Source organism: Rhea pennata, unplaced genomic scaffold (assembly GCF_028389875.1).
Source record: "Rhea pennata isolate bPtePen1 unplaced genomic scaffold, bPtePen1.pri scaffold_33, whole genome shotgun sequence".
In the NCBI taxonomy this organism is placed as follows: domain Eukaryota; kingdom Metazoa; phylum Chordata; class Aves; order Rheiformes; family Rheidae; genus Rhea; species Rhea pennata.
In genome coordinates, this window is record NW_026907680.1 from 2680803 (window position 1) to 2706136 (window position 25334).

The 25334-nt window shown below is 53.8% G+C and overlaps 1 protein-coding gene across 1 annotated transcript in view; it reads left to right on the top strand.

The window, feature by feature from the left end:
- Positions 1 to 2134: 2134 nt before the first annotated feature.
- Positions 2135 to 25334, top strand: part of LOC134154712 (uncharacterized) — a 30269-nt gene continuing 7069 nt past the window's right edge. Inside the window, exons 1-18 of the mRNA XM_062601391.1 lie at positions 2135 to 2189; positions 3831 to 3950; positions 4052 to 4197; positions 4288 to 4396; positions 4535 to 4651; positions 4766 to 4833; positions 4894 to 4989; positions 5110 to 5301; positions 5424 to 5526; positions 5662 to 5803; positions 5885 to 6068; positions 6181 to 6280; positions 6365 to 6483; positions 6618 to 6655; positions 6927 to 7039; positions 7141 to 7207; positions 14526 to 15657; positions 20726 to 20873. Coding sequence (XP_062457375.1) covers positions 2135 to 2189; positions 3831 to 3950; positions 4052 to 4197; positions 4288 to 4396; positions 4535 to 4651; positions 4766 to 4833; positions 4894 to 4989; positions 5110 to 5301; positions 5424 to 5526; positions 5662 to 5803; positions 5885 to 6068; positions 6181 to 6280; positions 6365 to 6483; positions 6618 to 6655; positions 6927 to 7039; positions 7141 to 7207; positions 14526 to 15657; positions 20726 to 20873 — 3049 coding nt within the window. The remainder of the gene's footprint in view (positions 2190 to 3830; positions 3951 to 4051; positions 4198 to 4287; positions 4397 to 4534; positions 4652 to 4765; positions 4834 to 4893; positions 4990 to 5109; positions 5302 to 5423; positions 5527 to 5661; positions 5804 to 5884; positions 6069 to 6180; positions 6281 to 6364; positions 6484 to 6617; positions 6656 to 6926; positions 7040 to 7140; positions 7208 to 14525; positions 15658 to 20725; positions 20874 to 25334) is intronic.

Consider the following 25334-nt stretch of genomic DNA (forward strand, 5'->3'; position numbering starts at 1 on the left):
GAAAGGGTTTTGAGAGGGAGTGGACCCATGAAAGTTTAAATTACCACTATGAGTGACGTGCAGTGCCTCAGAATACCCCTTTTCTCATTGTTCAGGAAAGCTTTATCAGTATCACTGCTTTCTGGAGATTTGTTTTCCCAAGTCCTCTATAGTGAATTTTTGGCATTTTAGAGGGTCTTTCTAGAGCCAATCACCCCTATCTAAATTGATGCTCTTAATTACTTCTCCTCCTTGGTTGACTTCAAAGTTCCTGTTGTTAAACTCCTTTGTGATTGTAACAGTGATGCTGACTAGAGAGTAAACTAACATTTTTGTCACATTCTTGTTGCTTCTAAGCTTTTTAATTTTTGCATTTCTCTTTCCTAGTGGATTAATGGGACTATTTTAGTGCCACTTGTACAAGAGACTGAGTCTGTGAGCAGTCAGCTGAGAAGAATGGGGTACCCAGAAATGCAGGTTGGAGGTATGATGATAGAGTAACTGGGGGGTTCGCTGTGGTGGTTGGTAGCAGGCCACCCCATAGCAGGGCACTGCATAGGTAGTATAGCAAACAAGTCTGCTAAGAATTACAGTTCCATTTCCTGTTTGTATTTGTGTGATCTTTGCTTCATGTAATGCATTTTACTAAACTGGAAGGATTCTTCATAGGATTTCTGGAAATACTGATAAAGGCATGCTGATGCTGCAATAGCATAAAATTCTTAAGCCTCTTGTTTCCTCTGAATTCATTCCTGGAGAGTTAAAGGCTCAGATTAACATCCTTGTATCTTAAACTGTCAGAAAACTATCACACGTTGCAAGGATGGTTGCCTGTCAGCCCTCTCTGTCTACGTTAGTAAGTGTCTTTCCAAACTTCCTTAAAATCAGCTACTTCCTGAAAAACCTATTGCTGTTACTTCCTTAAATTGTTACCTGCTATCTTGTCTGAAAGCAAACAGGCCACAAAAAGTTTTATGAAAACTTAGATGTGATACATTGTATCCAAATAGTGTTTAAGAACTGAGAAGTCATCTTATGACTGTGATAATAATAAATCTATAGACCTAGGAAGTATTTATTTATTTATTTAAACTTAAATTAATTCTGTTATCACAGGCGATTAATCGTTTGCATTTAAGATCTAAGATCATTTTAAGGTTAAGATACATTAAATTTTATTTATTTATTTATTTAAACTTAGAATAATTCTGTTATCACAGATAGGTTATTAATCATTTGCATTTAAGATCTAAGATCATTTTAAGATTAAGATGCATTAAAGATTATTTAAGTACTAGGTGTAGCACTAAGTGGGGCTGGGGAGGATAATCTCAGGTGTATTTTGGAGAGCTATGGGCATTAGAAGAAAAGATCTTTTGGTTGGGGCAGTTGATTTTTGCTGTTTTGGGGTTCCCCCCCTCCTTTTTAAGCATTTTGATGAGCTAGAATTCTAGCTAAAATTTCATAGTGCAACTCTGAAGGAACTCCTTCCATTGCCTTATCACATGCATATCCCCCTCAATCAAGAGCAGGATTTGATAGGCTTCATTTAAACAAAGCCTACTTTTTTTTTTTTTTTTTTTTTTTTTTTTTTTTTTTTTTTTTTTTTTTTTTGGCCTGTTTGTAGTCTGTCCTCAAGATCTGCATCTGTTGTGGTGCCTGTGAAAAACTGATCACTTACTGACCTCATCTCCACCTTGCTGCTCTGCTGCTGCTCTTTAAAATGGATGTTACTTCTTCCCTTTTTCACACCATATGTTTCTGTTTTCTTATGGAATGCAAGCCCTTCAGATAAGGAACTGTCGTCTTTTGCGACCGCACAGTGCTGCATAGCGTTTACGTTCTGTGGTTTAAGGGAGACAGCTAGTACTTCACTGGGATTGGAAACAAACATTTGGAGTATTGGATAAGCTGTTAACTTTGTATAAATCTTAGTAAATTATCTTAGTAAGTTACCTTAGTAAATAGTGAGACAAAAAAGCCAGTTCCTCCTTGTAACATTGCATTTGTTAACGTCTTGTAAGGGAGAATGTTCAAATTTCTGTCGTGGATGCAGATGTCGTGCTGGCTCTTGTCGCATGCAGAAGCCAGCGTCAGCAATCTGAAACAAGCAGCGCTTGTTAAAGCTCCAGTCATGCCAACTCTGTACGCTATAATGCAGTATTTGGATATTGCAGCGAACCAAGAGTATTTGGTTGAAAGGGTCAAAGGTATGTGGTCAACCATACTGACTTTAAAACGTTTCCGTTAGCTGGGTCAAGTGTCGGCGGTGTCAGATACCCCGTCAATTAAGAGGTTTGAACTACAGTCACAGCAGGGAGAAGAGCTGCTTTTCAAGTAGCAGAGGTAGTTTTTGCAACTTCCTCTTTTCAGACCAATGTAATGATGTGGGACTTGGCATGGAAGTTTTTATTTCTTCTCTCAGTTTGGGGTGTGAAGTGTCCTATTTAATTCCTTCATTAATTACCAATAAAAATTACCTTGTAAACTCCACTCCCCTAACTTTATATCCTCTCCAAAGCTCCCACGCTGCAAACGGACGAGCTCACCACACACCCAGCCAAGAGCCACCCGACTTGGGGCAGTTGGTTTAATTCAGCTGCAGAGAACTTCCTGGGTGCTCGCGTGGCTCACAAGCAGTGCTGCTGCTGCTGCTGCTGCTGCCGCCGTTGTGGCTGCTGCTGTGGCCACTGCCGCTGCCCCTGGGGCTCCCACTGCTGCTGTTGGTCTTTCTGACACTGGGTCTTCGTGTGCCGCTGCCACTGCCAGTGGGGCTGCTGTTGAGTCCAGCATTGGATCTTCCGCTGCCACTGCTGCTACGAGCGGGTTTCCCGCTGTGTCCAACATTGCAGCTCCCACTGTCACTGCCGCTGTGTTTGCCGCTGGCACTTGGGCTGCCGCTGTGCCCGCCACTGGGGCTTCCAGTGACGCTGCCACCGCCAGTGGATCTGCTGCTGCGTCTGCCACTGGGGCTTCCAGTTCCGCTGCCGCTGTGTCCGGCACTGCCACTGCCGCTGCCACTTGGTCTGACACTGGGGCTTCCAGTGCCACTGGGGCTGCCACTGTGTTTGACAGTGGGGTTTCCAGTGCCCCTGCCATTGACACTGGGGCTGCCACTGTGTCTTACAGTGGGGCTTCCAGTGCCACTGCCATTGACACTGGGGCTGCTGCAGTGTCTTACAGTGGGGCTTCCAGTGCCACTGCCATTGACACTGGGGCTGCCACTGTGTCTTACAGTGGGGCTTCCAGTGCCACTGCCGCTGCCACTGGGGCTGCCGCTGTCTCTGCCACTGGGGCTTCCAGTGCCACTGCCATTGACACTGGGGCTGCCGCTCTGCCTGCCACCGGGGCTCCCGCTGCCACTGCTACGCTGCCTGCTACTGACACTGGGGCTGCCGTTCTCTTTTGCAGTGGGGCTTCCACTGCCGCTGCCTCTGGGTCCCTTCAGGGTGCTGCACCCAATGGGAGGGGTCCTGAGCCTTGCACTGGGGGGCTTTCCACGGGGGGGCATTGCATGGGGGGGGAGGGGAGGAAGGTCCCTTCTGGGTGTTGCACCCACGGGGAGGGATCCTGGACATTGCACTGGGGGGGGGGGGGTGGCTTTCCATGGCGGGGGTGTTGCACCTGGGGGACGATTTGCACAGTGTGCGGGGGTCCCTCCTGGGTTGGGCTGCAGCGGGTGCTGGAGTGCATGAGCCTGGGAAGGGGGTGGGGTTTTTTTCGGGGGGGGGGAAGCAGGGGCTCCGGTGCGGCGCCAGGGCCGCAAGAGGACGAACGCGCGGCGCCTCCCAGGCTCGGCTTGGCGCGGCTCAGCCTGGCCCGGCCCGTCCTGGCCGCTGCCTCTCTTGCAGCCGCTGCCGGGGAGCCGGAGGTGCGGGGCGAGGGCCCGCGGTGGGGCTCGCCCTGCGACCGCCGCTGCGCCGCCATTAACGACCCGCATGGCGACCTGCCCTTGGCCTCCCACCCCCACGGCATCCTCGCCCCCCGCATCCTCGCCCTCCGCATCCTGCCTGGTAGGGAGCCCGGGGGCGGCAGCGGCGAGGGGGGTCCGCGCAGGGGGTCCCTGTGCCAGCGCCCGCGCCCGCTCGCCTCTCGCCCGCAGTCGTCACCCACCAGCAGCACTTGAACGAGGTGCCAGCGTGCGAGAGCTGCGGGGCAAAGACCACGCTGACGGCCGAGAGCGCAGTGGAGGCCAACAAGCTCTCCAACGACGTCAAGGTGGGTCCGTCCCCCCGCGGCCCATGCCCATCCTGCTGTGCGGGAGGGGAGGGGGTCTTTTCTTTGGCCGCGACCTTCTCCTCTCTGCAGTTCGGCTTCAAGAAGTGGAAGAGCCACGCGACTGCCCGGCCCTGGGAGGACCGCTCGGAGATCAGGAAGGAGCTCTACTCCAACCTGAACGTCATCCGTGGCTTTGGAGGTGGGCGGCCGCTGAGGCTCTAGGGTTCGCGGCAAAACCCTGTTGGGAGGAGGGAGCCCGGTTAACACCCCCCCTCCTCCGCTGTGCACGTGGCGAAGCGGCTGGCGGAGCAGCGGAGGGGCCGGTCGCTGTCTGCAGGCTCCACGGTGACGTTGGACAGCGTCCTCTACGCGCTGCTCTTCGGCTGGTGGCTGGCGCTCCTCTACGTCCTGGTGGCCGCCGAGATGTTCCTCACCGTCGTGGGGGCTCCTTACGGTGAGTCTTCCCCAGGTGCCCGTCCCCGGTGCGACCGGGCCGGGCTGTCGTGGTGGGAGACGGGACGTGCGCGTCGGGGTCCTGCCCCGCGTCTCGATGCCGCTGTCCCCGCAGGGCGGCTCTGCAGGGACCTGGGCGGCTACTTCCTCTGGCCCTTCAGCAAAGTGATCCAGCGGGTGGAGGTAACGGCCGCGTGCCATCCGTACGTCCGTCCCCGCCAGCCCCTCCTCACTCTCCGCCAGGGTCCCGCCGCGGAGGCCGACGGCACCCGGGAGACCTCGGCCCTGCTCGGCGGCCCAGCGCCCGGCCGCTGGTGCCCCGCGGACCCCGGCTACCGGGTGAGTGCCTGGCGCGGGAGGTGCTGGACGGGGCCCGAGGGGCGGCTCTTTGGGAGCCCGGCTGCTCCCGTTCGGGTTTTTCCACCCTAAAAAACTGCCGCCACCGGGCCGTCCTTGCAGCAACGCGCTGCCGCCGCCGCCGCCGTGTGGCTCTGCCTGGGCTACCCGGCGCTGGCACTGGCCCACGGGCTCGTCTGCTTCGTCGCCTGGCTCCTCTTCTTCCTCATCTCCGTCACCAAGATGAGCACCCGCACGGCCCACCGGGTGCTGCTGCCGCCCCCAGAGCGGGTGCGCATCTGGCGCCCGCGCATGGTGGGTGGCCCCTGGTGCTGGGGGTGGAGGGTCCCCTCTCGATGGGCTGGCTTTTGGCAGGGGGGGACACCCAGACCAGTGTCACCCGCTTGGTTTCCATCGCCCCGCTGCCGCCACTGCACACGAACGTGCCGCTGGAGGCGGAGGTGATCAAGTGCTGCTACCGCGCCGTCAACGCCTACTACTACAAGTACGCCGTGGACAGCATCAACATCTTCGCTGTCAGTGTCCTTTTCCCTGCCACTTCCTTTTTGTGTGTACGCGGGGACACGTCAACTGGGCACCTCCTTGAGGTACCACCTCTCAAAAACCACCGCCCTCCCCCCCCCACTTCGGACACGTTCTTGACGGCTGCAGCAGACCTGCTGCTGCTGGTGGTGGTGACGCTGGTGCTGGGCTACGTGGACGGGCGCAACCGGCTGACGAGCTCGCCCGTGAAGTTCGCCCTGGCGCTGCTCTCCATCATGCCCCTCTCCTACTACATCGGCATGGCCATCGCCAGGTGAGCAGCTGCCTGGTGCCGGGGCCACCCCGCGGCGCTGCTTCCCGCCCCGTTGACCCTCTGCGCTTCCTATCCCCGCAGCATCTCGGCGCAGAGCAACGTCGCGGTGGGGGCGGTGGTGAACGCCACGTTCGGCTCCATCACGGAGCTCACCTTCTACATCACGGCGCTCATCAAGGGCGCCCATAAGGGCAGCAAGTGCTATGAGGAGATCGTCAAGGCGGAGCTGACGGGCACCCTGGTGGGCTGCGTCCTCCTGGTCCCGGTGAGCCCGGCGGGGAGGAGGCGCTTGTGTCACGAAAGCCCCCGTCCTCCAGCGTGGGAGGAGGAGAGGACCTCCTCGCCGAGGTCACACTGACAGCCACGTTCTCTCCGAGGGCTTGTGCACGGTCATAGGAGGCATCCGGCACCAGGAGCAGAGGTTCAACAGCCGCTCGGCGGGTGTCAGCTCGGCCCTGCTCTTCCTCTCCGTGGGAGGTGAGTGCCCCAGCGGCGGTGCCAGTGGGGGGAGGATGTCCCGTGCCGTGGCCTGGCGCCCACTTCCACCTCTCCTGCCAGCAGGCGTCTTCGCCCCGATGCTCTTCTCCAAGGTATATGGGAGGCTGGTGTGCGGCGAGTGCCACAACGTCACCCAGAACGCGCTGGGCCACTACCTCTGCAAGAGCTGCCACTTCGACCTGGTAAGCCCCCAAACCGCGGCACCCATGGGCGCCCGTAGCCCGCCCGGCTCCTCGCCGGCGGCCCGCAAAGGGCACTGCAGGGTGCCCAGGGCACGGCCATGGCGCTCGCCCCGCTGATGGGCTCTCCGTTGCAGGTGCAGAACAACAGCATGCTCTACTACAGCCACGTCCAGTGAGTGTCCTGGGGTGGACCCGGTCCCTGTGTCGGGGTGGCACTTCGTGGGTTGGCTCACAGGTCCTCGGGGAGCTGCCTGGTCACGGGCAGGGCGTCCTCCCTCCTGGGGATGGCACCGCTGTGCCTGTCTGGTCCCAGGGCTGGACCACGCTGCGTCCATCTCCCTCTGTCCTGGGACAGCCACCGGTGTTCTCAGCTCTGTGGGGTGCAGGGGAACGCCGGGGCCTCCAAAGGGCTCTCGCGTGGGGCTGAGCGCCGTGTCCCGCAGGCCCCTGGTGTACACAGTGTCCCTGCTGCTCCCTGCCGCCTACCTCATCGGCCTCTTCTTCACCCTGAAAACTCACTTGCACATCTATGACATCCACATCAGCGACTGTCACAGTGAGTGCCACCCCGGCTCCGCTCGGCGAGTCCCCTGCTCCCCTTCCCACGCTGGGAGGCTCACGTGGGGTTTCTGATTCCTCCCTGCTCCTTTCCCCCAGGGCCCTGCCACCACCACAGCACCGTGGTCCACTGGTCTCGGTGGAGGGCACTGGTCATCCTCCTGCTGTCCATGCTGAACATCCCTTTCCTGCTTGAAACAAGCATCTGAATTATCACAGAGCTGAGCAGAAACTCTTCACTCGCTCTTCACTTTCTATCACAGAAAGGCCCAGCACTTCCAGTGCCACCAGCAGGAGGGCCCCAGAGGCTCTGCTGGTGTGTTCACGGAGAGCAAGGTGCAACAGCGTGTGCATTCCACAACTACATTCACCACTGCTGCCTTTGAAGGCAGGACTGGGCGATGTCGGGCAGGGCTCAGTGAACCCATGGGAAGGGCTCTTGCAAGCCAGCGCCCATAGCTCAAGGCTTTTGCAGGAAGCACGCTGGAAAAGAAGGGCCCCCAGCAGTGACACTTACTGCTCTGCATTCTCGTCCACTTCATTCCCAGGCCACTCAGTAGGTGCTCCACCTTCTGAAGATGGCTTCCTCCCGCCTGGCACTGCCTTCTGGGCAGAGCATTCTGGGGTGCCTAGGGGTGGACTGCAAATACACACCGCGGGGAGGTGGCATGAGCACAGGGGGAGTAGGGTCTCCATTTCAGCCTGACAAGTTGGGCACCTGCTTCTGCCGCAGAAGGCAGTTCTGTAGCAGAAGCACGTGGGTCCCACTGACTGGGGTCACATCCACAGATATGGGCATCACCCCCTAACAAAACACCCAGGGCTGCACGTTATGCCCAAAGTAGAGCTCTGGACAGAACCAGAGCAAAAATTTCTCTCCATGCAGGAAGGCGAGCAGCAGGGTCATCTGGCAGGATAGGCTCCGAGGCACAGCATTACGCACTGTGCTGCCAGCTACATTAGCCACTGCTCTGTGGCCCCAGGGACTCTGTTCCGGGATGGGCAATGGTTTGCTGCCTGTCTTCCTTAGTCCGGTGGCCTTACGAGGTCATCCTACAAGGGACAGCCTAAGCTGGAATACAGCCACACAGCTGTTGTGTTAAGGCAGGATCAAAGCAGAGAGGAAAGGTGTCAGGCTCTCACTCTGGTGCCAGGGCACATGTCTGGCTGCTTTCTCCGTCTGTCATAGTTTCTTAATTCTGTCTTCAACACTTGAACTGTACCATATTCAGTGTTGCAGAGGTGGGAGGGGACCAGGTCTTGGGGAAGACTTTGCAAGGTACCTATTTACCACTAGCTCACCATGACATGGTACCCACCTACCTGCACCCAAACCTCTTCTGCTCGCTGGAGCTTTAACGGGCAGCAAGTGCTGTGAGCCTGGAGAGTGGCCCTCTCCTCCAGCAGCAGCTGCTGGTGCATCCATCAACTGCTCATAGCTCACCTCTTCAGTAGAGCCACCCTGCTGCCTTCAAGTGTTTTGCTGGCAGAGCTCTAGCCATGCGTCATAGCCTGTGTTACACATCAGGGCTGCGAACGTTACAGAGCAACAGTCAGTGACTTGCTTTGCTGATAAAAGGTGATACAAATCTTTCCTAGTGATGGGAGGCACCTTTCTGTCTTCAAAAGCATCCCCCAAAATAAGCTGCAGCCATCTTCAGGGTGGTGGTGGTGGGGTGCTGCTAACAGTGCAAAGCCAAAATCATGTGTGCATGAACACACAGCAACCTCTAAGCCTGTGTGTGGGGCAGGTCATCCCTCCCCTCCCAGAGCCCTGGGGTGGCTGCTGCAGCATGGGGACAAGTGTTTGAAGGCTGAGTAAAGCGCCTTGCTGCTTCACCCCACAACTGACTTGTTTTCAGAGGCAGCGCTGGAGAGCATGCAGCTCTGGTTTGAGGGCTTGCTGCTAGGTAAGGCAATGCTTTTGTGCATCTTGACTATTTGAATGATTCAAGGTTCCCGCTGGCGCACACGAGCTGGGGGACCTTTGCTGCTTTGGGGCCTACCTCTGCCACATAGCTAGAAGGAGGATAAATTACTCCAGGCTTTGCTTGCCCGAGCTCCTGCTTGGCTTCGGCTGCCACTGCTGTTGCTGGAGGCCTGGCTCCATCATCTTCAAACAAGGCTGTCTTAAAGTACTAGTTTCTCCTTCCTAAGAGCAAATCTGCCTTTTAAAAAGAAAACCTTCCATGATGTCAGCGTGTTTCTACCTTTGCCAGAGCAGGGCTGGTTTCCTAAGGAGCAGAGGCTTTTGCTGGGCTTCCCTTCAGGGTAAAAGGGTGCTGACAGGAAGGCTCCCGGGAAGGCTCAGAACAGAGGCTGGGGAAGAACCTTCCCTTCTGGGAAAACAGAGCTGCCATAGCCCCCACAGAGACCTCCTGTCCTCCCTAGCAGGACTGCCCTGCACATTGCCCTAGAGTTTAGTGAGCTGCCTTCCCCTGCGCTTGCCTCTCTCTTCTCTCCATTCTGTCCTGGATCAGCCTTTTGGCTCTTCCCTGGACAAAAGCCTGCCAGATCATTTAGCTCTTTGCCCATATTCCCCTGCAGCTGCTCTTGTGTGGAATGGAGGGGCTGCTGTGAACAAGAGCAACGGGTATTTCTGCAGTTCTGAGAGGCAACTTCTTCTCTGTAGCATGGAAACATGGGCTGCCCTTGCCAGGAGCAAGAGCCTTTCCTTGGCAGCATCTCACCTCTCTTTCTCACCTTTGCAGATGAAAATATGCAGGGATTCAATCCTGACAGGCACTAAAGCAGCTTCAATTGTGCCCCTTGAACCTCTTCCAAGTATTTTTCCAACGTGAGTACTTTCCTTTCTTTCTTTCCCCCTGCCTGACAAAGGCAGCAGCCTCTCCGCACAGGTTTGTTAGGGCTGCATTGCCAGGGCTGGGGCAGGCTGCTCTGAAAGTGCTTTGGGAACAAGTCTTCCCAGCGGCTGGGTCCCAGCTGCCTGCAGGCATGCTCTGCCTTCATCTGGGCTCTGTGGGTGAGGATAGGGTTCTGCAGAACTCTGTGATGTCGTCCACCTGCTAAGGGCTTTGTGTGTAAATGCTTGATGCCTTTCTCCTTCTTTGACACTGGGTGCCCAGCAACAATCCGTTGCCCACCCCTGAACACAGAGCCTTTGGGGCCACGGAGCAGTCTTGTAGTTGGCAGGACAGCAGGTAATGATGTGTTTCAGAGCCTGTCCTGGCAGATGACCCTGCTGCTCTCCTCACTGCCTGGAGAGAGTCTCCCTTGGGCTCCTGGAGCTCTCCTTCAGGCATGACGTGCAGCCCCAGGTGCTTTGGTGGGAGGTGATGCACTGATGTGGCCACAGTCAGTGGAAGCCCTGTGCTTCTGCTGCAGAACTGCCTTCTGCTGCAGGAGCAGGTGTGAAGCTGGTGAGGGCCAGGTGGGGACCCTACTCCCCCTGTGCTCGTATCACCTCCTCACGGTGTGTATTTGCAGGCCAGTGCCAGTCACCTCAGAGTGCTCTGCACAGAGTGCAGCAGTGGACAGGAAGAAGAAACGGAGAGAAGCCTGAGCACTAGCTGCGTGTCCTCTGAGTGAAGGCCGTCAGAGGTCTGGAGTGGTAAGTGCTCCTCATTGAGGCCCTTCATGTGCCAGCCTGCTTTCTGCCCAGGCCTTGTGCTATGGGCGCTGGCTGTACAAGAGCCCTGCTGGGCCCTGGAAGGCTTTGCGCAGGGCTTTGTTTTCAGAGATGCCAGCTGTGCTCTACTTCTGCAATGTATCTGCCTCTCCAGCACTCTCAGTGAGCAACCCAACAAAGCCTCTGGGGCTCTCTGCTTGGTGGCTGTGGAACTGCAGGGCGTTTCCACGCTAGAAGATGGAGAGTTTCTCTTCAGCTGTGTGATGAGTTAGATCTTTGGTGTGAACAAGCAAGGGATGTTCAGCCTTGCTGGGCTTCCCTTCCTGGCAGAAGGGTGCTGACAGGAAGGCTCACGGGAAGAGTTAGGGAACAGGCCTTTCCCTTGCGGGAAAAGAGACCGGCTCTGGCCCCCACTGCGCACCCCTGTCCTCCCTAGCAGGACGGCCTTGGCCTTTCTGCCGCAGGAGGGCACAGCCTGTTCCTTTCTGCCTCCTTCTCCAGGGGGAAGAAGAGCCATGGGAAGAGACAGGGACAAGCAGGAGAAAGAGCAGCAGAAGTGGCAGTGTCAGCGGCAGACCCGGTGGCAACAGAAGACAGAGCAGCAGTGGCAGGGGCAGTGGCAGCATCAGTGGCAGCCACAGTGCCAGCAGCAGCCCCACTGGCAATCGCAGTGGCAGCATCAGTGGCAGACAGAACGGCAGCCCCACCGGGAGCCCCAGTGGCACTGGGAAACCCACTGTCAGACAGAGCGACAGCCCCAGTGTCAGCAGCAGCCTCACTGGCACTGCAGCTGCAGGCACAGCAGCAGCTCCAGTGCCAGTGTCAGACAGAGCAGCAGCGGCAGTGGAAGCTCCAGTGGCGGGGACAGCAGCTGATCCACTGGCGGGGGCAGCAGAAGTGGAAGCCCCAGTGGCGGGGACAGCAGCTGATCCACTGGCGGGGGCAGCAGCAGTGGAAGCCCCAGTGGCGGGCACAGCGGCAGCCCCAGTGGCAGGGGCAGTTGAAGACTACATGTCAGACAGAGGGGAAGTGGCAGTGGGAGCCCCGGGGGCAGCGGCAGTGGCCACAGCAGCAGCCACAACGGCAGCAACGGCAGCAGCAGCAGCAACAGCACTGCTTGTGAGCCACGCGAGCACACAGGAAGTTCTCTGAAGCTGAATTAAACCAACTGCCCCAAGTCGGGTGCCTCTTGGCTGGGTGTGCAGTGAGATCATCCGTTTGCAGCATGGGAACTTTGGAGAGGCCTGAAGAGGAGAGCTGAGGAGTCAGGGCTTGGGGGCTGCTGCCAGTGCAGCTCTACACCGTCGTCGTGCTGTGGCTCTTCAGCTGCGGTGGCTGTGGCCTAGGGGTGTGCTGCTTCTTGTTGGTGTTGGGGAGAGGCGTGGAGAGGGCCCTGCCGTGGCCAACACATGTCCTGGGTTCAAGGGGCCTGTGGGGAGAGGAGGAAAAAGCTGCTGTACACCTCTGAGGAGAAGAAGTGCTTGAGCCTGGGCCCCCTTGCTGGGGCCCAGTGCTGGCTGCGTGGTGGCAGGGAACTGCCAGCTCTTGTGTGTGTCTTGGGTGCCCTTGAGTGCTGGGCTTTTGTGGGTGTGAGGGGAAGAAGGCGGGTGCCCAGGGCCAGAAAGGGAAGCGGCCACCCCAGAGGCTTGGTGCCAGCAGAGTCCATGGCCACCTGGGCTGTAGCACCCGGGAACTAGTGGAGTTGCAGAGACCGAGGGCAGGTAGGAAGGAGAGCAGCAGAGCCCAGAGCTGGCCTTGAGGCGAGCAGGCTCAGCAGAATCACAGAATCAGGAAGGTTGGAAGGGACCTGTGGAGATCATCTAGTGCAACCTCCCTGCTCAGGCAGGGTCACCTAGACCATCGTAGATAGGACTGCATCCAGACAGGCCTTGAATCTCTCCAGGGAAGGAGACTCCTCCACCTCTCTGGGTAACCTCTCCCAGTGCTCGGTCACTGTCACTGTGTAGTAGAACCAGATATGTATCCTGTTTTCATTTTGCAAAACAACAAAGAACCTAGTAATATGTATTGTGAAAAAGATGCTTTGCCTAACCGGTTTAAAAGATTAAAGGAACTTTGGCCAATCACTTGGCTATACCATAAAAGGTCAACGATCGACCTCCAACGAATGAGAAGAAACTAGAACCCTAGCAACAGGACTCACATGCGCAGAATGCTGTTACAACAGGAAGACGGAATGATATAAAAAGAAGAACTGGGACCCACCCGGTGCAGCAGTTGGCAGAGCGAAGACTCCCGTGTCGCCCAGTGCTGATATTTGCCTATATCTTGCTTGCTGTAATTAATAAAATTCTTATATTGGCTACACTGATTGAGTGAAATTTATGACAATTTGGTGCAGTGACTCGGATGTAACCTGTGAGACGGGATCTTCTTTGGCCTACCAGGGAGGCGCCCCGCCTATCAATAGGTGGCCTTGGCAGTCCAATCTCCCGTCCCGGTTGCACCGACGAACCCAAATTTCAAGATATTAGGCAAAGGAGCCCTGCAGACCCTATAAACTTTGTGCACAAAGGTCCGGACGAAGACGTGGGACGCGTGAGTACTTTGTGAAAAAGGAGATCCGTTCAGTCTGGGTCAGGGATCCTGGAGGCGCAGCGAATGTATGCGTGAGAGGGGGACTGGTAGTCCGGATTCCCCAAGCGAGTGTGGACCCTCAGTAGTGCGGTTCTCATTGCCCGCGAGGGCGTGAGCCATGAACCAGGGGAAGCGAGTGGATACATTGACGATAGAAGGCGCTCCAGAAGATGGGACAGGGGAAAAGCAAGCCCCCGAGTTCCATAAAATTTCCTCGGATACCCAGAGATAGTCCACTGGGGTTTATGTTAGACAATTGGAAACACTACCTCACTACCAAGGATAAAGATAAGGCAAAGATGATTCATTATTGTATGGTAGTATGGGGAGGAAGGGAGATTTCCCGTAATGTTTTCTGGCCAATATTCGGATTATCTGAGGATTGGGTTAGGCAGAAGTTGAATCTTTGGGTGAAAAGTAAAATCCCCTTCAGTAAGGAGGAGAGCGAGTATGCTGGCGTATGGGTGACTAGACCGGGCGCAGATGCCCTCCTTTCCTTGAGGGAAAAGGAGAACAGGGGAAAAGAAGAAATACCAATAGTTCCCCCCCCTTATGTACCACCCCAAGACGACCCCCTTCCTAATGCATCGCAAGATCCCTCTAGGGTCGATGAACTAAGTCAAGATCTCATAACTCCAGAGCGGACGCAGCAGCAGAGTCTATACCCGCTCCGGGAAATGCCCATTGGAGGCCGGGGTCCAAACCCAGTTATAGGATTCATCTCCGTCCCATTGAGTTCCGGAGATGTGCGAGACTTTAAGAAAGAAATGGGGAACCTTCTGGAGGACCCACTAGGAGTATCAGAAAGATTAGATCAATTTTCGGGACCCAGCATTTATACCTGGGAGGAGTTGCAGGCTATAATGAATATCCTATTCACAGCCGAGGAGAGGAATATGATTAGAAGGGCAGGAATGCGGATTTGGAATAACCAACACGCTCAGGGGCCTTTAGCGGACACCAAATGGCCACTTCAAAACCCCAATTGGAATCATCAACAGCAGGAGGTCGAGTTTCTGGTAGATACCGGAGCCGAACGATCGACTGTTCAGAAAATCCCAAAGGGATGTAAGATACCTAGAGAAATAGCTCAAGTAGTGGGAGCCAAAGGGGAACCCTTTGAGGTCCCTACAATTAAGAATGTATTAATTGAAACAGAATCTAAAATGGGACTGGGGAACCTGCTATTAGTCCCAGAGGCAGATTTTAACTTGTTAGGGAGGGATCTGATTACGGAATTAGGTATTAATATGGAAGTAATAGACAAAGAAATAAGGATTAAACTCTGCCCTTTAAGGGTGGAAGATGAAGGAAAGATTAACCCCGAAGTTTGGTACACTCCTAACAGTGTTGGGAAACTTGATATAGCGCCTTTCTCAGTTATTATTAGAAACCCAGAGATACCTGTAAGAATTAAACAATATCCCATCTCCCCTGAGGGCAGGAAAGTTCTGCAACCCGAGATAAAGAGGTTACTGGAGAGAGGTCTCCTCGAACCTTGTATGTCTCCTTTTAACACCCCTATTTTGCCCGTGAGAAAGGCGGACGGGTCGTATCGACTAGTGCACGATCTAAGGGAAATTAATAAAAGAACTGTGGCCCGCTTTCCGGTAGTGGCAAACCCCTATACTATATTGAGTAGATTGGGGCCTGAAAAACAATACTATAGTGTGATAGATCTCAAAGATGCATTCTGGACATGTCCTCTGGACGAACAGAGTAGAGACTATTTTGCATTTGAGTGGGAAGACCCAGACACGCATAGAAGACAACAGTTGAGGTGGACGGTACTTCCCCAGGGATTTACAGAATCCCCAAATTTATTTGGACAAGCTCTAGAACAAATTTTGCAGGAGTATCACACGGGGGAAGGAATCACCCTCATCCAATATGTGGATGACCTCTTAATCGCAGGTGAGACTGAAGATAGAGTCCGTGAAGAAAGCATTAAGCTCCCGAACTTCCTCAATGAAAAAGGGCTAAAAGTGTCAAAAGCTAAGCTACAATTTGTTGAGGAAGAGGTAAAATACCTGGGGCACTATCTTCGGAAGGGAGAGAAGAGAACAGACCCCGAAAGGGTAAGTGGGATCTTACCGCTGCCACCTCCTAGGAATAAGAAACAAATACGCCAACTTTTAGGACTTGTTGGGTATTGCCGACAATGGATAGAAAACTATAGCGCGAAAGTCAAATTCCTGTATGACAAATTGAGCCAGGAGGGACTACTAAAATGGAGCAATGAAGATGAGGAACGCTTAAAGGAATTGCGACATGACTTAGTCAATGCTCCGGTGCTGAGCCTTCCTGACGTTAAGAGACCCTTTTATCTGTTCATCAACACAGATGACGGTACGGCTTATGGAGTATTGATGCAAGAATGGGCGGGTAAAAAGAAGCCCGTAGGATATCTGTCCAAATTGCTAGATCCAGTAAGTCGGGGATGGCCTACTTGTCTACAGGCTATAGTAGCCTGTGCGTTACTCGTTGAAGAGGCCAACAAGATCACCCTTACCGGGCAGCTGCATGTGTTACCCCTCATAGTATCAGGGGAGTATTACAACAAAAGGCCGAGAAGTGGATAACAGATGCCCGACTTTAAGATACAAAGGCATTCTATTAGACTCCCCAAAATTATCCTTAGAGATAGCTAGCATGCAGAACCTAGCTCAATTTTTATATGGAGAACCAAATGAGAACAATTTGACGCATGACTGGCTGTCATAGAAGAGCAAACAAAGATACGGCCAGATTTGGAAGAAGAAGAATTAGAGGTGGGAGACAGACTATTTGTGGACGGGTCCTCTAGGGTTGTTAATGGTGAAAGGGCGCCTGGATATGCAATAACTTCAGGAAAGGAGTTAACAGTCCTCGAGTCGGGGCCACTGCACAAGTCTTGGTTGGCACAGGCCTGTGAGCTTTATGCTTTACTACGAGCCCTGCAGATATTGCAAGGTAAAATAGGTACTATATATACCGACTCGAAATATGCATATGGGGTTGTGCATACTTTTGGCAAGATGTGGGAAGAGAGGGGACTGATGAACTCCCAGGGCAAGAGCCTGATACATCAGAATTTGATCAGAAGAGTATTGCTAGCTCTGAGGGGGCCTAAGGAAATTGCTGTGGTACATTTGAAAGGGCACCAGAGAGGAAAAGATTTCAGAAGTAGAGGGAATAATGCCGCAGACCAAGAAGCAAAGAGGGCCGCACTATTAACTTTGCGTATCTCCCAGGGAACACAATGTCAGATTTGTGGGAGAATACATCTGCAACCTCCTTGCCATGTTTATCGAGAAAATGGGAAGTTGCTTGTGACGGATTGCATCTGTAAGGATCAGAGGCCTGAGGAATCGGTCCATGACCCACCTTGGAGAGTGTACAGTTTTACCACGTGTGAGCAGGAAAGGCTGGAAAAGATGGGGCTGAGGCGAGACTCCCAGGGGCGGTGGAAACTTCCGGGGGGAAACAGAATAGTATTACCAAAATCAGTAGCTATGGAAATTATGAGGAGGATACATGGTCGGACACATTGCGGGGCGCAGGCGCTAGTGGATCAATTTACTATACAATACATGTGTTTTGGGGCCGACGACCTGGCAAAACAGGTGGTACGAGGACGTGTCACCTGCTTGAAGGTGAACAAGGCCCATCTACGGCACCCCGTGCGAGGGGGACGACCGGCAGCGCGGCGGCCGTTTGCACATATTCAGGTAGATTTTACTGAACTGCCAAAGATTGGAAGGTATAAATACCTATTAGTAATGGTGGACCATTTGACCCATTATGTGGAGGCTTTTCCCCCAGCAAGAGCCACTGCTCAGGTGGTAGTCAAAATCCTCTTAGAACAACTTATCCCCCGCTATGGGATTACGGAGACTATTGATTCTGATCGGGGCCCCCATTTCGTGTCTAGAATTGTGACCGACACTATGACTGCATTAGGGGTTAGATGGGACCATCATACCCCCTGGCACCCCTAAAGTTCAGGGCGAGTAGAAAGAATGAATGGAGAAATAAAAAAACAGTTAACAAAGCTCATGATTGAGACCAAACTGTCATGGATAAAATGTTTGCCGTTAGCTCTACTAAATGTTAGGACACAACCCAGAACGGACATGGGGGTCTCCCCATTCGAAATGTTGTATGGAATGCCTTACAATATGGGAGAACCGCAGGATCACCCAATAGTCAGAGATCAGATCACGGCCAATTATGTTACTCAATTAATGAAATACAGGAAAGAGTTATGGAAAAAAGGAATCTTAGCGCAGAGACCGCCGTTAGACCTAAAGTTGCATTGTGCACGGCCGGGTGACTGGGTAATGATCAAAACATGGAAGGAAGCAACTTTGACCCCACAATGGGAGGGGCCTTACCTTGTGTTATTGACTACAGAAGCTGCAGTTCGGACGGCGGAAAAAGGATGGACTCATGCCAGCAGAATTAAGGGACCGGTGGAAATCCAAGATCCTGGCCCCAAACTCGAATCAACTTCCGAGTGGCAAATAATTGGAAGACCCGGAGGATTGAAGTTAAAAATACAGAGGAAAGGGACTAGCAGAACTCAAACATCAAATGCCCAGAGGAACTGAATCTCCACTCGGGAGGAGGGAATGTATGAGGTACCCATGGTTGAATCTTTTCCTTTGTAAAATTTGCAGAGGCAAGTGGTAAGCCCATTGCGGCTAGAAAATTCCTGGCGAGAAAACTGGCGGAATCGCTTATATCTAGGGAACTTATCTGAGAGGTATCCCGTGCGGTTCCGCCTTGATTGACCACCAGAACTAAAATTTATATACAGAACTGCGGGTGTTGTCTAGGAGGGCTCCTGAAGAATATCCTTGCTGCTGAGAAGATGGTTCACCTTGTGGCTCGAAGCAACCGGGTCGACGAGCGAGGCAGAGGGGTAACAGCTAGTGGAGAACGAAACCTCCGGATTTGGACACCCGTAGGACGTTCAGGATACAGCCCCGTGAAAGGGACTGGAATTGGTACCCCCTGTAGATCCACCGAAGCGCGCTCCCTCCTTCAACGCAGGACTTCCCCCTTGACTCTGCAAATTCTTGTGTTGATTGTACAATTAGCGGGTGCTGTTGGGTCCATATCTCACCAGATATAACCGCCTGCCTGATACAGAGCGTTTGCAAATATTAGAACTAGCCGCGGAAGAATTACGCCAATATAATGAGCAAAATGAATCAGGATAAGAGAAATGGGGGAATTGTAGTAGAACCAGATATGTATCCTGTTTTCATTTTGCAAAACAACAAAGAACCTAGTAATACGTATTGTGAAAAAGATGGCTTTGCCTAACTGGTTTAAAAGATTAAAGGAAGTTTGGCCAATCACTTGGCTATACCATAAAAGGTCAACGATCGAACTCCAGCGAATGAGAAGTTAAAGGAACTTTGGCCAATCACTTGGCTATACCATAAAAGGTCAACGATCGACCTCCAACGAATGAGAAGAAACTAGAACCCTAGCAACAGGACTCACATGCGCAGAATGCTGTTACAACAGGAAGACGGAATGATATAAAAAGAGGAACTGGGACCCACCCGGTGCGGCAGTTGGCAGAGCGAAGACTCCCGTGTCGCCCAGCGCTGATATTTGCCTATATCTTGCTTGCTGTAATTAATAAAATTCTTACATTGGCTACACTGATTGAGTGAAATTTATGACAACTGTGAAGAAATTCCTCCTCATATTCAGGCGGAGCGTCCGCTGGTTCAGTTTGTGCCCGCTGCCTCTAGTCCTGTCGCACGGCACTACTGAAAAGAGTTTGGCCCCGTCCCCTTGACACCCTCCCTTCAGGTACTTAGACACACTGATAAGATCCCCCTCAGGCTTCTCCTCCCCAGGCTAAACAGCCCCAGCTCTCGCAGCCGTTCCTCGGAGGGCAGCTGCTCCAGCCCCCGACCACCTTCGCAGCCCCACGCCGCCCTCTCTCCAGCAGCTCCGTGTCTCTCTCGTCCCCTCTGTCAGGGCTCGAGGAGGCGCCAGGGAGGGGGTGGGGCTCGGCGGCCGCGCTGCCTGCTGGGATTGCAGTTCCCGGCGCGGGGCGGCAGCGGCATCGCTGGGCCTGGGGGAGGGAAGGGGGCGCGGCGAGGGGCCCAGGCGTCCGAGCCGGCGCTCGGGTGACGGGGAGCGGGGGGAAGGGGGGGTGCTCGGACGCCTGGGCCCCTGTCGTGGGAAGGGATGGGGATTTCCTGGGCACGTGGAAGGAGGGGCCCGGACGCCTGGACCCCTCGTGTGAGGGGGGCAGAGGGGTGTCGGGAAGCCTGGACGCCTGGTGTGGGGGGAGGCAGTCAGGTGTCTGGATGCTGGGTCCCTGGGGTGGTGGGGCCCATGGGGGTGCTTGGATGCCCGCCAGGATGGGGGGCTGAGGGGTGCCTGGACGCCTGGGCACCCGGGGTGGGGGGAAGCAGGGGGGGATGTTGTCCCACTGGTCCCAACTGCCCTGCATATGGGTGTGCGTGGGGCTGCTGTGTACGTGGGGCTGCCGTGTCCATGTCTTTGCCTGTGAAAGGGGCAGCCGTGTCCTTGGCGTGTGTGTGTCTCATTGGCATGTGTGTGGGACAGCCGTGCCGTTGGCGTGTGCGTGTCATTGGCGTATTATTGGGGCGGCCATGTTGACATGTGCAGGGTTGCTGCAGAACAAACCAAGGGTGATGAGCTCGATTGACTGTTTTTGCCATGACACTGTCTGAAATTAGCTTAAAACTCCAATGCAGTGAGTTCCCAGCAAGACATATGGGTTGAACCAGGTGATGGGATGTCTCCTCCCTGTCAGAGGTGCTCATGGAACATCATCCGTAGCTCCAGCATTTCCCATGGCCAGTTCACACCGCGCAGTGGTGGTCTCTGGTAGGGCTGCGGTTAGCTGTGCTGTCACTTGATGGCACTGGCTCGCTGGGGATGGGAGCAGCCGTGAGAGAGGGTCACCCGCAAGGCTGGGAGGTGACCTGGGAGTCCTGGTCCCCTAAGGGAAGGAGCCTCCTTTGGAAAGGTGTCTGCTCTGTCCCTCCCTTCTGCAGCGCCCCATTGACTGTGCAAGATTGGAGCTCCCTCCCATTGCTTCCCCTCTCATTTCTTTTCTGTTTTGCTGTCCCACAGGCTTTAGGGGCAGAGAACAAATCCGCAAAGAATCTGCTCAAATGTTGGCAGTGACAGGTGAGACTTTTGGGGGCGAAACGCCTCAAAACCAGGGGCTGGGGCTCAAACACCCACTCTAAAACACAGCATTGGCCCCGGCACAGCCCCAGTTTGAATTAGACATTCACACTAGAATGCTTTCGGCTTTCGGCTAGACGGTGCCATCACTCACTAATAACAGAGAGGACTGGGTGCTCCGTGGTGCCGTTCATTTCCTCCTTGGGTCGTGCTAGCTCAGGCAAACCCTGCTGTGAAGTGGCTGCTGCTCCATGACCTGTGAAGCAGCTGAAAGAGCACCAGTGTGTCCACAGATGACTAACCCTTTGCTTCTGGCCTCCCCAGGGGGAACACTATGTCAATAGGCACCGAGTGGAGCTCATTGAATGCGTTGTTGAAGTGAAAGGTGTCCTGGACCTCCTGCTCAGGGACGTTCTGGACTTTGAGCAATACCAAATAATTTTGGTGGAGAGAACATCCCACACCATGATGCGTGAGCTGTTCAGGCTGATGCCGAGCTGGACTCCCTGGTGCAAGGATCGCCTGTACGAGGCCCTGAAGAAAAAGCCCCCACGCCTCGTTGAAGTCCTTGAGAAGTAATTTGCCGAGGCACTGACTGCTCTGTGATACAGAGGAGTTCTTCCATGGATAAGCAAAGTTCCTCTAGGCAGCTCACAAGTGACTTCACAAATGGCAGCATCACCAAATCACTGAATCAACGCATTGCTGAAGTTGGAAAGCACCTCTGGAAGAGAACATCTGCCTCCACCCTCTTTTCTTTTATACCTGGAGGTATACCTGGAGCATGCTGACTGAGACTGTGTCCAGTTGGGTTTTGAGCAGCAGCAAGGATGGAGACTCACAGTCCTGCTGAGCAACTTGGTCTGGTGTTCCATCGCTCTTGCAGTGGAAAGTCTTTTCTTACATTTCAATGGAATTTCTTGTATTTCTACATGTGCCTGTTGCCTCCCATCCTGCCACTGGCTGTCACAGAAGAATCTGTCTCTGTCTTCTTTATGCCATGTCCCCATCAGGTACTTCTGTACATTCAAATTGCCCTGAGCCTTCTCCCCTTACACACTGAACAGGCCCAGCTATCTCTGTCTCTCCTCATACAGGAGATGCTCCAGGCCCTTAGTCTTCTTTGTGGTTGGACTCACTCCAGTAGGTCCATGTTTCTCTTGTGCTGGTGGACCAAGCTCTCCAGGTGCGGCCTCACCAGTGCTGAGCAGAGGGGAAGGATCACCTGCCTCCACCTGCTGGCAATGCTCTTCCTGATGCAGCCCAGGATACCATGGCTGCTCTTTGCCACCAGAGCACATTGCTGGTTCATGGTCAGCTTGGTGCCCACCACAGCCCCCAGGTCCTTCTCTGAAAAGCTCCTCTCCAGCACAGCCAGGTATCAGCACCCCTCCCTGGTTACGCACCAAGTCCCTGCTTCATCAGGACATTGATGAAGAAGCAATGGGAGACAGCGTGGAGCCCTCCTGGAGGCAGCTGTACAACACCTGCTGCTCTCCCCTCCGGCACTGAGCTTGCCAACACCCCTGCTGCCTCCGCAGGGTGGTTGCTCCTTCCCAGGCACTAACAGCTGCCTTGTGGCCACTGGTGGCCTCTCAGGTCTTGAGGCGCAAGTGAGCTCACTAGCAGAAGCAGCAGCAAGGTTCCTCCTCCTGGCTTCCAGGTGGGTGGGGCTGGAATCACCTCCCTGTCAGCACTGACACCATTTTCCTGCTGCGAGGCTTCCAGGTGCAAGGCACAAGTGCCCTCACACTCAGCATCAAAGCCTTGTGCCTGCCAGTGGCCTCTCCGGGCCTGAGGGAGTAGTGGCCTCGCAGTCAGCACTGCCATCCTGTGCCTGCCACTGACCTGTCAGGTCCTGAGGCAGAAGTGACCTCCTGAAGTGGAGCAGCAGCAGTGGGCCTGCTCCTGTCCTATCAGAAGTGACCTCACAAGCTCCCAAAGGGGCAATGGGCCTGGTGCTGGTGGTTCTTCGGGAGAAGTGGCATCCACGTGCCTGCTGCTGGCCTAGGAGCTGATGAGGCGCAAGTCACCTCCCAAGCACCGCTGAAGCCAGGTGACGGCTCCTGCCTCTCAGGGACTGAGAAATCCTAAGTAGAAGAGAATTTCTGAGCTCTTTCTTCCCCGCAGTACAACCGCTCTTCCTCAGCAGCCCTTGGAAGGAACTTCCCCTGTTCCAGCAGCCTGGGCTCACTGCCCTCCAAGGGGCACGTGTGCAGCTGTGGGATGACAAATGCAGGTGTTCGATGACGGCAGAGAACTCGCTGAGAAACTCGTGTTACTGAGACACCCTTTGCTCTGCCCTTCAGCAGGGCTACAGCTCTGGCGTGATCAGCAAGTCACAGTAACCGAAAGCTTGGCTCATCTGTCAGGCCAGCTTCTAGAAAGGATTGAGGAATGAGGAGGCGGGGACAGACACACCTGTATCTTAACATCCCTGGACTTCTTCTCAGAGGAAGTGTCCCCGGAGTGGCAGCATGGTTAATCTAATGCCTGAAAGCCTCTAGAGCTGCAACATTAATGTATCTCCAAACCAACGTGGCGTAGTGAAACTCGTATAACAAAACCACACTGTTGTTGTCTTGGCACTCCTCTCACTCGACCGTGCTTTTACAGCCACCTCCAGAGGCGCACGGAAGCAGCAGCAATCTGTAGTGCCCAGCGCTGCCGGCTGAGCCCTCGGAAAGCTTTCGGCTTCACTACAGGGTTTTCCAGTGCATGAGGACTGAAGTAGGGGACACAGAACAGATCCAAGAGCAATGTGCTCAGTGCTAAGAGAACGCTGAAAACGCTACATGTCTGTAGCAGGACGAGAATGGAAGGGAGCAGAGGGACTGCTGTGGCTAAAAGGCAGCGCCTGACTTGAGCAAGACCACACATGTGCTTCCATACAAAATACTTAGGCAGCTCCACCAAGCTGCAGAAGAAAGGTTAGCCAGTTGGTTACTCGCACGAGAAGGCATATGGACTTTACGGTGCCAGACAAGCTCCATATCCCTGCAGGCTTGTTAGAGGGAAGTGCAGTGTGCCTGGCAATTTTTGAAACCCCTTGGAGTTTAGGTTCAGCCTGCGGCAAGGATTTCTCACTGCCAGACCATTTAGTGGGAAACCATTACCGTGCTGTGTAAAGCAAATATTTTTCACCAGCTCTGTGTAGTGTTTTGTGCCAGTCACATCCTTTTTGTTCAGAATATCACAATGCCTCTGTATTGCCCTGGAAAGTGGAGTCGTGGGGTGCATCTGCATTTGCTGCAGATTCTTCAGTAGATGCGTGGAGGCCAACACATGCACTTCCAACTTCACCTGCACCTGGGAGAGGGGGAAAATATCCAGTGTTAGTTTTACAGCACACGTAGCCCAAAGCGTTTGTGGAAATAAATAGTTCATGGGACTGGACGGTGCAAAAATGTAGAGAGATGTAAAGCCCTCAGAGGAAATCAAAATGAAGGGGACCCACACAGAGGAAGACATTTGATTTTTTGTGTTTGATTATCACTCAATGGGCTCTTGAAAGAGAGTGAAGGAAATTCCACTGGATATCCCCGTCAAAGGGATGGGGCCGAACTCTTTTCACTAGTGCCACGCAACAGGACAAGAGGCAATAGGCACAAACAGAACCAGTTGAAGCTCCGCCTCAATATGAGGAGGAATTTCTTTCCTGTAAGAGTGACCAAGCACTGGGAGAGGTTTCCCAGAGACATTGTGGAGTCTCCTTCTCTGGGGAGATTCAGACCCTGCCCGGATGCAACCCTGTCTAACATGGTCTAGGTGACCCTGCCTGAGCAGGGAGGTTGGACTAGATGATCTCCTGAGGCCCCTTCCAACCTTACCCATTCTGTGATTCTGTGATATGCACCACACGTTTTCAGAAAACCCACCGACCATATCTACTTACACCATTGGCCAACCTGGACCCCTGCAGGTCTCTCTGTCTCCAAGCGTACCATCTTCACAGCTCAGAAAGGCAGTTTTATGGAGGACAAATCTTTTAGCCGCTTTCTGCTGAGCCTTCTCGATGGAGATGTATATGCATACACACACACACAGGTACCACTTGCCCTGTCGAAACTTCCATTTTTTACCAGGGAAACTCCTCTACAGGACTATGTAAACCAACCAAGAAGACCCTCAGTGTCTTCCTGCATCGAGCACAATCAGATAAAGTCTCAAAAGCCAATAAATGACATTGCTCCCAGTCAGCACGGGATAACATTCAAAAATGCTAGTGTTAGGCAATAGGTTTGTGGACACGCCAGCAAATGTTGAAAGCTGTAGAGAAACAAATCACAGTGCTGGGTGAGGAAAAGATCCTGGAGCAAAAAGGACCTCTCTGATGATCTCCGTGCTTTGAAATAGGTCCTGTCACAAAGCAGGGACTGCAGAGGAACCAGTTTGCCCTCCTCCTCTGCCCATACCTTTCCTTTGTCAGAGCCTGGGAAGCACACTGTATACACGAGTGGAAGGCCCACATCTCCAGTGGATCTGAGGAGCTTTCCTTCTCTGACAATACCTATGCAGAATCTTCCTGGACGGTTGTGCAAATGGTGCCCGTAGGAGCCACAGTTGTCTCAGTGTGGCAGGGGACACTGCCAGGGAGTTCTTGTTTTCTTCTTGAAATTGTATGAGTAAAGAGAAAAGCAAGAACTCAGCCCGTCCAGGAGAGCTCCTGCTGAAGGTGGCAGCCCAGCATGCCAAGAGACCCACTTGTGTTCTGAGGCCGTACTTGAAGACCAGGCTGAGAAAATTGTGGGCTTTCGCTGAGGACTTTGGCTCCCCAGTATGGCTTAAGGCCTTTGTGATGAGGAGTTCCCGCACCCTTTTCCGATCCAAATCATGCTCCCATACAGGCAGCTGACTCTCTGCTGCGACAAACGTGGTCTGGAGGAAAAAGCCAGCCCAAGATGTCTTTCTGCCTTGCTTGCTTCTGGTAGGG